This window comes from Alexandromys fortis, unplaced genomic scaffold, assembly GCF_014885135.2.
Source record: "Alexandromys fortis isolate MF-2015 unplaced genomic scaffold, M_Fortis_MF-2015_v1.1 scaffold_96, whole genome shotgun sequence".
NCBI classification, from domain to species: domain Eukaryota; kingdom Metazoa; phylum Chordata; class Mammalia; order Rodentia; family Cricetidae; genus Alexandromys; species Alexandromys fortis.
In genome coordinates, this window is record NW_026068053.1 from 3,737,413 (window position 1) to 3,751,227 (window position 13,815).

Below are 13,815 nucleotides of genomic sequence, written 5' to 3' on the forward strand. Positions count from 1 at the left end.
AAAAAACAAATTCAGGGCAGACACACATTGAGACCACAGTCATATATATCATATATAGAGCAGATTATGGAATGCCATCGCTCACAGCATAGTGAGCACAGAACAATGCAGTAGTGGCCAGAGCCCAACAAGGAATACCCATGTCTCCTTTCTTTTCTATTTCTCCTTCTCCAGAAGTCATGACTCTGGAAATTCACTTGTGACCATATCTCCTACCAAAACAGGTGAGCCTACTGTCTTTCTTGGAAAAAAAATAATGAGCAAGATGCTGTGGGCTACAGTATCATTTATTGGAATCAATGTTTGCATTTCCTACAACACTATAAGTTCTATGGACATGCTCAGGTTTAAAAGAAAATGTGTCAGAATATAACCCTGATTTCTGAGTGTTTCAAGGTAGAGAAAGCCAAGGAACCTGAGAAAGCAGAGTGTCAGGCTCTCCAGCCCTCCCATACGCACAGAGCAGAATCCCCTGACCTTTTCATTCCTGAAGGAGGCGATAAAACCTGTGAATGTAAATCTGACTTCTCTTCATTGAGCCCCAAAGACCTCCATGTGACAGGTGTCCTTGCTGTGCCTGAAGGAAAAAACATCCATGTGCAGGGACTCCAAGGCAAAGGGCAGTCCCCCCAGTTCACTGCCTTCAGCTCCTCAAATTCATCTGTCCTCCTCACTCACTCTTCCATAAGATTTTTTATGCAATATAATTTCCTTGTGTGTGTGTGCATGCGGGTGTGCGTGCATGTGTGTGTGCGTGTGTGCATGTGTGTGTGCATGCGGGCATGCGTGTGTGTGTGTGCGTGTGGGTGTGCGTGTATGTGCATGCGGGGGTGTGTGCGTGCATGTGTATGTGTGCCTGCATGCATGTGTGTGCATGTGGGTGCGGGTATGCGTGCGTGTGTGTGTGTACCTGCGTGTGTGTGTGTGTATGCTGAGGCACGGGTTCAGAGACTACACATGTTGACTGAATGAGCCACATGTTCAACCCACAGCGACCATCAACAAAGCTTCCTGTGCTGGGTAAGAGTTGTATTAGAACGCATCTGTTGTGTTCTTCCCATCAATTCCTCTTTTACAGGAGCCTCGGACGTGACCCTTGCTGTGAGTGAGGAGTTCACACTTTTTCTCTCAGTGTAGAGGGATCATTTCCACCCTGAATAAAGTGGGCCCCACGCGCCCCTGGGCCCTGGTGCTCAGAGGAAACACTGGAGGAAAATGATTGCTCGAATTGCGCTGATGATCTGGATGAGCAATCTTCAGAGACAAATAAAAATGTTTGCCTTGACTCTGATAGCTTTAGAGTCGTATTCTATCAACCTTAAACAATGAGTGCTAAGAGTCTATGAAATGCTCCTGAATGTGGATATACATGTATATGCACACATGTATGCAAACACACATACATGCACATTTATCACACAAACACATACTGCATATATAATATACCACAGACATGCACTCAAATGCACAAGTCACACATCCAGGTAATCACAAAATAGCATGAAGCGGGGAGTCAGGTAGGGAAGAGAAGCTGCATCCGATTATAGCTGTACTGTTTTCTGGGTCATGTAGAATTGCACAAAAGTCTTCAAACCTATAAAAAGAAAAGCAGAGGCTCAGCCTTACCCCAGAGCTGGTTGTTTTCCTCTCCTGATCATGCACGCTTAGCACTGCACTGTACACACGGAAGAGGGCATTTTCCTCCCCAGACCAACACCGAACACAAAACACAAAAGGAGCATGCAAAACTGATGCAACTGCCCTAGGATCTGATGTGTGCTCTCCTCTCTCTCTCTCTCTCTCTCTCTCTCTCTCTCTCTCTCTCTCTCTCTCTGTGAGATAGAGAAAGAGAGTAAGTCGAGTGTATGTGTGTGAGTCTCTGTGTGTGTTTTGTGTGTGAGAGAGGGCAGGGAGAGGGGTGATGTATAACTCTGAGGGTGTGTGTGAGGATAACATGTGTGACTGTGGGCCTGCTGATATTCACTCCTCCAGGCCTTGAGTGCTCACAAGTTCTTCCTTTACAGGGACAGACTAGGATGGCAGGGATCCTGGAGCTAACAGACTCCTCCTCCTTCCCGCCATATGTCCTTTGCACTTTTGAAGTTATAGTGGTTGTGATTGTTGGCATAAAACTCTCACAAGACTGAGCCCAATAACATGGCAGGGAAGGTTCGTGAGGCTTCTCCCTTCTCTGAGGATAAAATAGTAGAGGAAGCCTCCATTTCTGTGGTATAGATTCCCATACTTCCACAAGTAAACCCTCTCACTAAGCCAGGCTTGTGTGGAATTGTTTCTTTGGTCTGTTGTTGCCCTCTCTACCTGGAATTAATAGAAACAGACTCTGCCAGTCAACACAGAAAATCTAAACCAGCCAACAAAGTCATCGGGAAAGAGGCACCTAGAGGGCTTCCAAGGAACCCCTCTGCTCCACCCTGTCTCCATCACTCCACAAAGATAGGATCTTTACCAATCACGCACATGGGGAGCCAAGTCAAGGAATTCATTTGCGTGACCTTCTGCCCTCTTGTTGCTGAGTTCTCTAGCTGACGGCAAAGTTCAAGTCTAAACAGGTGGTACTAGAAAGGGGATGTCTGTCCAACTCCCATACTGGAAACCAGGAAAAGTCACACTAGGGGCTTTATAAAAGAAGAAAAGTAAAGTTCACACTGTCAAAATCCCAGACTTCCTAACAGAAGCTTTGTGCTGGGAACAAAACAGCGGCATCAAGTTATCATCACATCTCAGTTATTAAACGATGGGGAGGAATTTAAAAACTGACAGACACGAGGCATGCTCATACTGGCACCCGTGCAGATCAGATAACTCCCTAATTAGGAAAAGGCCCTGTGCTAAAATTAGTTGACTTTCCCTAACGCGATCAGAGATGGGAAGCCAGAATGCTTTCCACCCCGGAGTGCTGTGCGAAGTCTGCCAGCATCAAGAGCGCTCCTCTGAAGTCACCGGTCCACACCAGAACCAGCAGGCAAAGCAGGGGCCTCAGCAAGCATGCGCTGTCCTTCCTCAGTAGTGAGGACAGGGTGAAGTCACTCAAGCGGTAGAAGCTGCCTCCAGCTCCTGGTTACAAACCTGTTCTTCAGCTTCTCCGAAGTCACGTGAAAGTCACCTCCTCGTACAACCCTCCACTTTGGGACTGTCTTGCTTCAATACCCATCTATTAAAATTTTCCAGGATGATAAAAGTCACAGTCATTTTTTTTCCTTTTGTGGGACAGGGAGGGGGGAAAAAGTCCAATGCACGAGTCTACTTGAAATCATGTTGAATTTTAATCATAGCAAATGTGTTTTAACAGTAGTCGTAAAATGAACATTACCACATATACAAAGGACAAGACACCAGTTTGGCATACAAAAATACCATATATTAAAATCAGTTCATTGGAAAAACTCGAGACTGGCTGAGACACCATCTATAACAGAGAGAGCAAGCAGGAATGCTTTTAAGACATTCAGATTAATAAACAGCAGCTTGATATCCCCTTATGAAGTCAGTGTTTGGCAACATTTGGACAAGAATTTCTACACTTCCCTGAAGCTCATTTATCTGTAGGGCAATTTGGCCCTTTAAAAGAAAAGCTCCCCGAATAAATAGTCTCCATGATTATAAAGGAAACATGTCAGGAACTGAAACTTACAGCTGCAGACCAACACTGACCTCACCATTTGACGGCAGTTATCCGAGACTAGGAAGCCCATGTGTGGAGCTTAAAGGATGGAAACAAGATGGTGGTTATACATTTATCTTCTGTTGGGAGTTTGAGGCCAACCTGTCAAGCTGAAAGCAATTTCCACAGCTCTAACCATCAAGCGAGGACACACAAACAATGGAGAAACACATGGATATAATGAACGGCAGCAGCTGGAATAGAAGCATCACATTCTTCAACTTCTGTTTCCACAGTAGTACTCAGTCACCACAGCCTCGTGGAACTAGGAGTTTCCACAGCAAAGAGGGTACAGGGCTCACTGGAGTGACCAGCTCTCAGCCCAGCTCACAGCAGGCTCTGGAATTTTCTACAGCCCTGATAACTCAAGAGCATCGGAGAGGATGACAAGAAGGAAGAGCACTCCTTGGGAACCCCTTAGTCAGGCCCTTTCCCTTTGTCTTCACCTCAGCATCCTGAGCTGAATTTGGTGCTCCACGATGTAAGGGTCGGGTTTGATGATGTCAGCCCAGGTAACCGTCTTCAGCTGGGTTCTACTATGGCAGACATACAGTGCCAAATCTTCTTCTGAACCCATAATCTCATTACAAATTTCTCTCTCTTTTAAAAACAGTATCTCTTTTTCCAGGCACATCTGCCTATCCTCGGGCAGGGCTCCTTGGCAGCGGGCTGTGTTTGAGCCCACCTAGACACTCATATGACAAGTCTCCACCTTCTCTCACAGTTCATAGATACCAATTTGTCCCCCGAAGGACTTATTTGTCACATCTGTTTCTTTTCTCTTTCTACTCCACATTTCTTTGCCACCAACATATCTAACCATTTTCTACTGGATTATCAAAAAGCAAATGTTTAAATCAAAGACGGAACAGTCCCATTAGAAAGCTCCTGTTAGAATAACACAGTGAATAGCTGGCCAGGAAGATGATAGGAGACTGTCCTGTGGGCTGCATCCCTCCCTAGTGATCCTGGAAAGATGCAGGCTGTGACTGTAAAGAACAAAGGGATAGCCCTGCTGGTGGGGCTCTCAGGAGGCCTCAGTGATGTCCTAATAACTGATTGTCCCTGAAAACATAACATGAATATTAAAAATCCCAAAACTTTCTTACATTAAAATCCAGATAATTAAATCAGCATTTTCAAGCACCACTACAGGGTGAGAGAGACACATGGGGACACCCCAGGCAGTGAGTACGGAAAAAAATCAAAAGACCATGCAGAGCAAGCAAGGAAGCATGCAGAGAAACTGAGTCACACTGGAGGAGTTCAGGGATAGTGGTTTACAATCTTGACACATAACAGGGATTAAAAAAGAAAAAAGACAAGCTTTTTACAAGTCAGAATTAAAAGATTAAATGCCTCATCTGCTCAGCGCCTCAGTCATAATTGGCTTTCCAGTGATGTTGTGGGATTACCCACCTCTGCACATATGGAGCAGTCTTAAGACACTCCCCAAGACGGTTGGTTTGACACAGTATATGGAGATTATAGCAGCTGTTTAAAGATTAACATATAAATTCAGAATTTTGTGATCCATGAATGAAAAAATAGTATTGATAATTTTCTCTATGTTATTTTTACCTCCAAAAAAGTGTGTGTGTGTGTGTGTGTGTGTGTGTGTGTGTGTGTGTGTGTGTGGAGTAGGGTATATAGTAAGTCAATTGTGTCAGAAAAAAATGGCTTGAATTTCCACTTATTTTTCAAGAGTTTCAGGTTGAAAAAGATCCAGCAACTATCTCCTTCATATAAACACCTTGAGTAAGGTATCCCCTGTGTCTCATTGTTGCCTGTAGCTTCTGTCTGGGTGAGGATCGCCTTGCATGTTTCACTGAGTGTGGTGGAGATGTCAAGAAGCAACTTCTTCATGAAGGTTCAGGGTGTGGGCTGGAAGCCTGGTGTAGTTATAAAATCCTGCCTGGTCCACAGCATCATTCTTTTCAGACAGAGCACTGTATTTGTGTGGGTATAACCCACAGCATACAGATACCCTCTGCCCTCCTAATTTCCAACAGACTTAAGAAAATACCATTTGGCCAACATTAGATACAAAAAGATGAGCCCCAAGGGGTCGTCTTCCCTACCAAATGCTGCAGCACTAGAAACCCAGCCCAACCCTGCTGCACTGAAGCAAACACACTTGGTTTCACACATTGGGAGAGCAATGAAGAGGCAGGCTAGGCAATTTCGACACAACACAAATTTTCTGATGAAGGCACGGGAACACTTTAAGTCAAATCTAAGCATGAATAAAGTCTAGCCTATCAGCCACAGTCTGATCTTTATACAGAAGCATGTATCTCAAGCTCAATTTTCTGCTCCCCTTACTCACTTAAAAGCAATTCTACAGAGCAGCTGTAGTAACCTTCCAGTTTCTAAATGCCACTGGGCCATGTTTGTTTTCCTTTTTAACTATGAAAAATGTAAAAGTGCCTTTGTGCAAAGTTTCAAACTTTCTAATGACAACTAAATTTAAAAAGAGAGACACTGAGACAATGTCACTTCTCAGCCTAAAAATAGTGCCTCCATTTTAGCCTGGCATCCAGAAAATTATACCCACATATGGCCACACCAAATACAATGACAAACTGGCTGACTTCAAGGACAATCACAAACACCCTGAACACTACAAAGCATGCTTGCTCTTGGATTTCCCACCTCACTGATACGGTGATGAAGTCGGGAAAGAGATCAGAAGGGAACAGGGATTTCATCAGACTCTTATTTATTTGATTTTCTGTAACATTGACTCCTTTTGTCCATGAGACCCTAAACACAGTTTCACAGCACAGGTCATGCACAACTTGCAAGTCAAAAATGTTACAGCTACGATCTAGCTAGGAACTCTGGGCAGCAGAGTCACATGCAGCTAATGGTCCCAGAAAAGGGGCTTCATAAAGCCCGATTTAAGCTTCACTGCTCATTCCTTGGTCCTAAGTATCTAAATAATAACCCCAAATGACAATGGGTGAGATTTTATTATCTCGCTCAGCCCCCAGAGCTCATAAACTTCTCTAAACTTGCAAAGGAATTTCCTTCAGAAACTGCATACTCTCTCTTGGTTTTGCTGCTACTTTGTAAGCCTTTGGATGTCATCATGGTAAATGTGGTTGCCACAACCATACAGGAATGTTTAATTTTAAGTTACTTAAAATTAAATACCATTTAAATGCCACTTCTTCAGTCATTGCCACTCAGTTGCCCAACAGCCATGGGACTAGTACACAGATTACAGAGCAATTTCCTCTGTACAACAGCACTGACCTAGAAAAGTCCAGGAGCTGTAGCAACACCCAGCTGCCACTCCAAGAGGCCCACTCTATGAGTCATGCAAGGGGTGAACTCTAATTATATGTCTAAAGAAGATACCTTAAATTGAAACTCAGAGACAATTTGCCCTTGTCATTACAATTTATGTCCCATGTCATTATACAAAGATTTTCGAAAGACAACATATGAGGTGGCATACTTGGCTCTACTTAACGTAGTAAGCATTCTCTTGCTTATGTCAAGATCATTAATAAAGAGGAAATTCATGCTTCTTATAAGTTACTATTTACACAACATTCATTGTCCTTGGCATATGGGTATAGGGTCCTGGCCAATGTTTGACATTTCTAAATATTCAAATTACACAGTTCAGAAGTTTTCTTTCAATATTCAGATTCATCCCTAAATCAACCCTCCTTTTCTTCCCAGAGAGGAAGTTACCTAAAGAGAAATTAATCTCTAAGCAAAGGGTATTCATAGACCCTGTGAAGAATCATAGCCTGGCGGAGAAGCTGACGTGCCTAGGGCACAACAGTGCACAGGTCTCATCCTCTAGCTGCAGAGTTACAGCCTGCACACTCATCTCCACTCCCACCCCGCTCCACCATGAGCTCATCTACAAGATGAAGTCGCTGGAGGCTCCTTTCAGCCGTAACTTCTGCTCTTGCCACTGACATGTGACTCTAAGTCCTGGTTGCTTGTGTCACATGGGGTAGATAGGTTTTTAATGATGTGGGGAAATTTCAGAAGAAGCTGAGACCTCAAGTATATAGAAACTGTCAGGCTTCTCTCTCTCTCTCTCTCTCTCTCTCTCTCTCTCTCTCTCTCTCTCTCTCAAAAAACAAACACACACACACACACACACACACACACCTCCTAACAAGCACATATGCAAACTCTAGGCAGAATTCATTTCAACAGTTTTCAATAATGTTTCTTAGAAGCACACATCCACAAGCCCTCACTTGGCTGTTACTGCCAGGCTGGAGGTCAAAAATCTACCAAGGAGCAACTGATTTTGTTTCATTGAAGCTCTAGTGTCTAGTGTGGACTGTTTTTAAGTAAAATGGACTTTTTACTATACCGCTTTGCTGTGAAAACACAGAACACCATATGCACACACATTATTCTATAAATAGCCCCCTAAATAGCTAGAACCCTATCACTCACTGCACTAGGGATCAGCCATTTTCTACTGTAGAAAGGTATGCAGATATCTCTCACACATTAATTTAAATACAGTTTGTCTTAAAATTGCAAGGGTTGAAGTTCCTTGGAAACGTAACATCCTTCATGCAACATCTCTGTCTATGTGTGTTTTCTCTGTCCAAGAGAAATCAAAATTAGGTCAGGCATGCATTCCAGCAGCCTGGGAGTTTGAGCAACTGACACTACCCCAACAGTATATTGTGTTACATAATAGAGGACAGTATTTAGATAATACGATACCTAAATTATTAATACCAAATAAATCCTAGATTATTTGTTGTATAATGCCCAATAGCTTACACAATAAAATGGGATTTTAACCTAATTTCTAGTTTGAGCCCTCAAATACATTTTTAAAGGTCTTACAAATGTGAAGGATTTAAAAAACCAGAGTTTGTAATTTGATGGTGAACGTTCATGCCAATTGCTAGCTTTGCATTCTAGCTAGTATTCTTTTGGGTTTCCCCATAGCAACGCCATCACTTTAGTACACATCTTTGTACTGTTTGGAGACGAAGGCTAGCATGCAAATACGCTGCCTCCATCTTACAGATGGTTCCTGATTTTGCTTTTTAGAGGCCTCCAGTCAATGCTTACCTTTCCATTGCCTTTCCCATCCTTCCCACCATTTCAGGGATTTCAAAGAACAGCAAAGCTTCTTTGACAATACCAATAGCTTCCTAGTTCCAGAAAAGGCATTCCAAGAGGACTGTAGAGCCGGCAGCTCTTTCTGTTTACACACACAGCCAGGGACAGTCTAACTAGTCTTTCCTCACGATTTCACATCTCAGGACAGTTGCGCACTCACGAGAAACCTGTCCACTTACATAGGGAACACGAGCTTTTCTTCCTTCGTCATGCCTCTTCTGTCAGTAGGGACGTTTTGAAACACAGAACAATTTCTTGCTGATTCCAACAAGATGAAATTGCAATTCTAAACAGGTTAACTCTTAAAGGAACATCTTAAAAAATGACCACCACGGGTGGTCTGTGAAATGCCCATCTAGGTGTGGCATTAATTAGCAACACTTGGGGACTTCACACAAAAATCTCCAAACTGGGGGAAATGACGAGTTCTCCTGACAATCCCCACCCATGTCTTCCTGGCAGGATCTCACACAGCACAGCAGCCAGTGGGTGCTGCAGGGCATGTGTGGCAGACTCTCGAAGGAGAAGATCCAGGCACTGGCGAGGAGGCCAGTGTTTCAGAAACGTGGCTTATACTTGCCCACAGACTTGGCCAAGGATTCGTCAGGAAAAACTCAAACATCTGAGGTAAATCAATTTGTACACACAAAATACACACACAGATTCACAATATTTACATTTTAAATTCTTATTTTGTGAGATGGCTTGAGAAAAATTGGCAGAAGGTTTCCTGGGGAATTAGGCATTTTCCCTTCCTTCCCAGTCCGCCACTCACCCATTGGGCTTCCAGCTCTGCAAACACAGAGCAAGCTCAGTCACAAAGGAAGAGAAATGAAGGAACATGACAATATCCAACACACTGGAGACACGTGTTCAAACACTTTCTTCAAACAACCAAAACGTCTGTTTTGGATATTTTGATTGGGTCACATACAAAATTTATCAAAATGTTACGAAGACCAGGCTGCAGGCACACACACACATACTTGCACACCAGCTCTGTGTTTTCACTAGACTGCTTTTCTTTTAATACGATTTGAGGTTTAATTCTATTTGCCACACACAGCATCTGATTTAGCCTACTATCTACCGTATTGAGAGAGCTCATCACACCCACAGGTACAGTTTCATGTCTAAGGAGAATAGCCTAACTTGGGGAAATAATTTTGGAAAATCATAAATTACAGCCCATCGAATACACAATTATGAGGAAGCATGCACGCATCTTCACAGCTGTCACCATCTCCAAACAGTTCTCCTGGGATCTCGCTGAGACCTCACCCTCTGCTCTTGTCTGCAGGTGAATCAAGTGGCCAATCAGAGGCCAACACTTGCACCAAATGGTCAGTGTCACCCCCATCTCATCACAGGGATCCCATCACCAACACCTGCTCACCCCTTAAGTTGGTACCCACAAGAGGCATCCCTGTGACAGGCTTCAACCACAGGATATCACAGTGAAGCGCTTGGAGATGCAAGACATGTTGTGTAGCACAATGCCCAGGAGGAAGACCAAGACACAGGCCACCAAGATGACAGTGCACACGCCAGACCACGTGGAACTCTTCACCACACCCCGCCTGTCAGGCTCCTCCTCCACAGCCTCTTGGGGAGCTCCACCCTGCAGGGGCTGCTGTTCTGCAGGAATGGTCACCACGGTGAGGGACTTCTGCTGGCTCCCTGGCAGCAGACGGCAGCCCATGTCTCCTGGCAGGAGCGTGCGCTCCTTAGAGATGGGCAGGGGCAGCATGTAGCACCCATTACTTGGAAGTTTGATGAAGACTGGGGTGTGCTCAGAAGTGTGCGGTATGGCAATGACGGCCAGGACCTCGGGGTCATCAGGCAGCTGTGATACAGAGAAGCCTGGGGGTAACTTGGTGATACCACGGCACCAGGGGCATCTTACATCTTTCTGGCTGGTCCTCATCTGCTGGAGGCACACCGAGCAGCAGGTGTGCTTGCAATCCAACAACTTGGGCCTTCGTCGAGGGCTGTAATAATTAAAACAGATCTGACATTCCAGCAGGGAATCTTGGGAGAGCGTCTCCATCGTGGACCAAGAGCCAAAGGCAGGGCCAGCAAGAAGGTCAAAGAGCTGTTTCTCAAAGGCCACCACTCAGCGCCAGTCTTCTCCAGGAGAGCAGCAAGCTCACAGGCATCTAGCAATCATGCATGTGCTAATTTCTGAGGGAGAAAAATAATGCAAATGAAACTAATTAGTCCATTAGAAGAAGTTGAAATGTGGATTAGTTAAAACACACTATTATTCAAAAGTCTTGACTCTGGGTCAAACTTTAAATAATCACCACTGGGACTGTAGGCTTCCTGCACTGCCTGGTGAGAAATCAGTCGCTTGCTTTTCTCTGTCTCCCTTGAAGAATTCACAGTCAGATAGTGGCAACTTTATACACCAGGTGCTCTGTGTAAGCATAGCCCACTTGTTTTATGACCATTCCTTTCTTAATTATATCTTCACATTTTGTTATTTACATTGTCACATAATACTCCCACAAATGTGTGGGACACAAGGTGATGTTCCAAAACATGCTCACATTGTGTAATGGCCAAATCAGGGGAATTAACATAACCTATTACCTCAATATTTACTGCTGATTTCAATGTTTTCGTTATTATCTGTGATACACACACACACACACACACACACACACACAAACGCAAGGCACATGTCAGGAATTCCCTTAGCTTCTCTCCAAACTATTGGTTGAGGCAGGCTCTCTCCACTGAATACACAGCTTGCCCATCAGCCAGCTTAGCCAGCTTGTTTACCCAAGGGCTCCCTGTCTCTTTTCCCTGAGGAAGCAACCACACCTAGCATGCATTCGCCTGGGTGCTAGGGAGCCCAAACTCTGGTCCTCAGGCTTCCATAGCTAGTAAACTATCTCCCAGCATCATTTCCCTTTTGCTGGCTTCATTGTGACAGCTTCAGGCAGGCAGACAAATGTGCTCCTTTCTCAGAGGTGATGGAAACAGCCCCACAGGCAGGAGCACAAAAACCATCTCTTTATCTCTTCCTCCAAACACCTTTAGTGAGATCATTCTTATCAATTAGCTTTAAAAGAGACCAAAGAACACGAGGATAAGCCAGCTGCAACAAAAGCAGAGCAGCAGCCAACCGAAAGGACTGCAGGCAAGGGCCAACTCCACAGAGAAATCACCAGTCGCTTCTTTCAATTCTATGGTTATTCGGGCTCGCCTGATTGAAAGCTTATACTTTGTGAGATTTTTGGCAGTGCAGGGAATGAACCCAGGACTTCACATGTGCTAGGAATGTACTCTACTGTGGAGTGATGCTGCCCAGCTCCTAAAAGCAAATTCAATTCATTTATCACAAACGTTAGTGAAGAAGTAACAGAAACTATATATCTGAGGGGAAGGGTGTATAGACTGCCCTGGTATCAAGGGGAGACATAGATACTTATTGAAATTGAAATAGGTTTGAGGGTCGCCTCAGCGCCTCAAGTTTGCAACAAAGGCTCCCCAGGTCTGTTTCCGGTCTAAAGCGCCTGCCCATATGCTTTCTGCTTCTTTTTATGAGTCATGATTCTGAAAAAAAAAAAACTGTTTATCATGAACTTTTATATTTCTAATTTAATTTCCTTTGTGAAATTAAATTAATCACCCTCTTTGATATATATGGTTAAAATAAAAAGTTTAAATGCTCAAAGAAGCAACACAGTTTGAACACCAACAGTATATTTTGTACCAAAGAGCTGACTCAGAGGGAAATGTGCTTGCCCGCCTGGCAGCCTCACTTCAAATTCCCATACCCATGAGAAATCTCAGAAGCTGGAACGCAGTCACATCTGTAATACCAGCTTCCCAATCTGTAGGGAGATGAGAAGCGGGGATGAAAGTGCCCAGCTCATTGGGCAGCTAGCACTGTAGCAGAAACACAAGAGACCTTGCCTCAAACAAGATGGGAGGAGGGCACCACAGATGTGTAATACAAATTAAATTAATCACTGGTGAAGTTAATTGCTTAAAAGAGAAACATTTTTGTGTGTTAAAAGCACCTATTTTAATATTTTATTGAAACTGAAATTAATAATACATCATTCAGAAATGCCATTTTAGAGTCAACTATATCTCCAATCACTAATCTGAGTGGTCTGTCATGTACGTGGTAGATAAGTGTCTATTATGTGGCATATAAGCATATATGTGTGCTCACATGCAGTTAGAAGTCACAGGACAACCTCAAGTGTCAATAGCCACTGTCTGCTTTTGTTTTGAGACAGCATCTCTTATTGGCCCAGAACTTCACCAACAGTCTAGACATAGTTGGCCAGTAAGCCCTCCTGTCAGCAAGCTACAGGGAGCCTGCCCTTCACCTCACATCAGTTCCATTGCCGGGACTACAAGTGCATTCCACTACACCCAACTTTTTAGATTAGTCTTTGTAGCTAAGAATTAGGGTCTGCCTACAGAGAGCCCCAAATAAGAGCTCAGAGTTCTGACTACTTATGCTTTGTTTCACCGTGTCAGTAAGACTGGAGGAATTGAGGATGTTAGTGGACAATCTGAACTATAGAGAAGACTATATGCATGCAGAGCAGAAGGCTGGGCAGGCTGTTTCCTGCTAAGAAAACAGTATGAGCCAAGGAAACACTGCAGCCATGGTCTAGTTACTCTTCTACCTTCCACATCAGTTATAGGGTTGGGTCTAATACTACAGAGACTTACAGGTGTCTTCTAAGAGAAATCTACAGTGTTTGCTCTTCCTTTATGTTTGTTCTTTGACAAAGACACCTTCAAAAGAAAGAAAACAGTAGCTCAGCACTAGGATGCTTCCCAACATGCCTTGGGCCCTCGATTGGATGCCTAGCATGATCAACAGATAAATGAACAAAATAAATAAGGAAATAGCACAGTAACATAGTGAAGCTCCATGTTATTCCCAATATGGCAAAGATGAAATAAGTAAGTCCTTCTCAGAAAGCCTGTGCTCTCAGTTCTCATCCATAGGACAGGACAACAGATCCCACAGG

At 43.9% G+C, this 13,815-nt stretch overlaps 1 protein-coding gene across 7 annotated transcripts in view; it reads right to left on the reverse strand.

Moving 5' to 3' along the window:
* Positions 1 to 191: 191 nt before the first annotated feature.
* Positions 192 to 13,815, reverse strand: part of Rnf152 (ring finger protein 152) — a 74,532-nt gene continuing 60,908 nt past the window's right edge. For 6 of the 7 annotated variants that reach the window (XM_050119734.1, XM_050119736.1, XM_050119739.1 and 3 more), the window contains one exon: positions 3,266 to 10,990. In XM_050119734.1, coding sequence (XP_049975691.1) covers positions 10,245 to 10,856 — 612 coding nt within the window. In that variant the 5' untranslated portion in view covers positions 10,857 to 10,990 and the 3' untranslated portion in view covers positions 3,266 to 10,244. Of the gene's footprint in view, positions 1,595 to 3,265; positions 10,991 to 13,815 lie in introns of those variants that run through there. The other variant, XR_007588278.1, reaches the window with a different exon arrangement.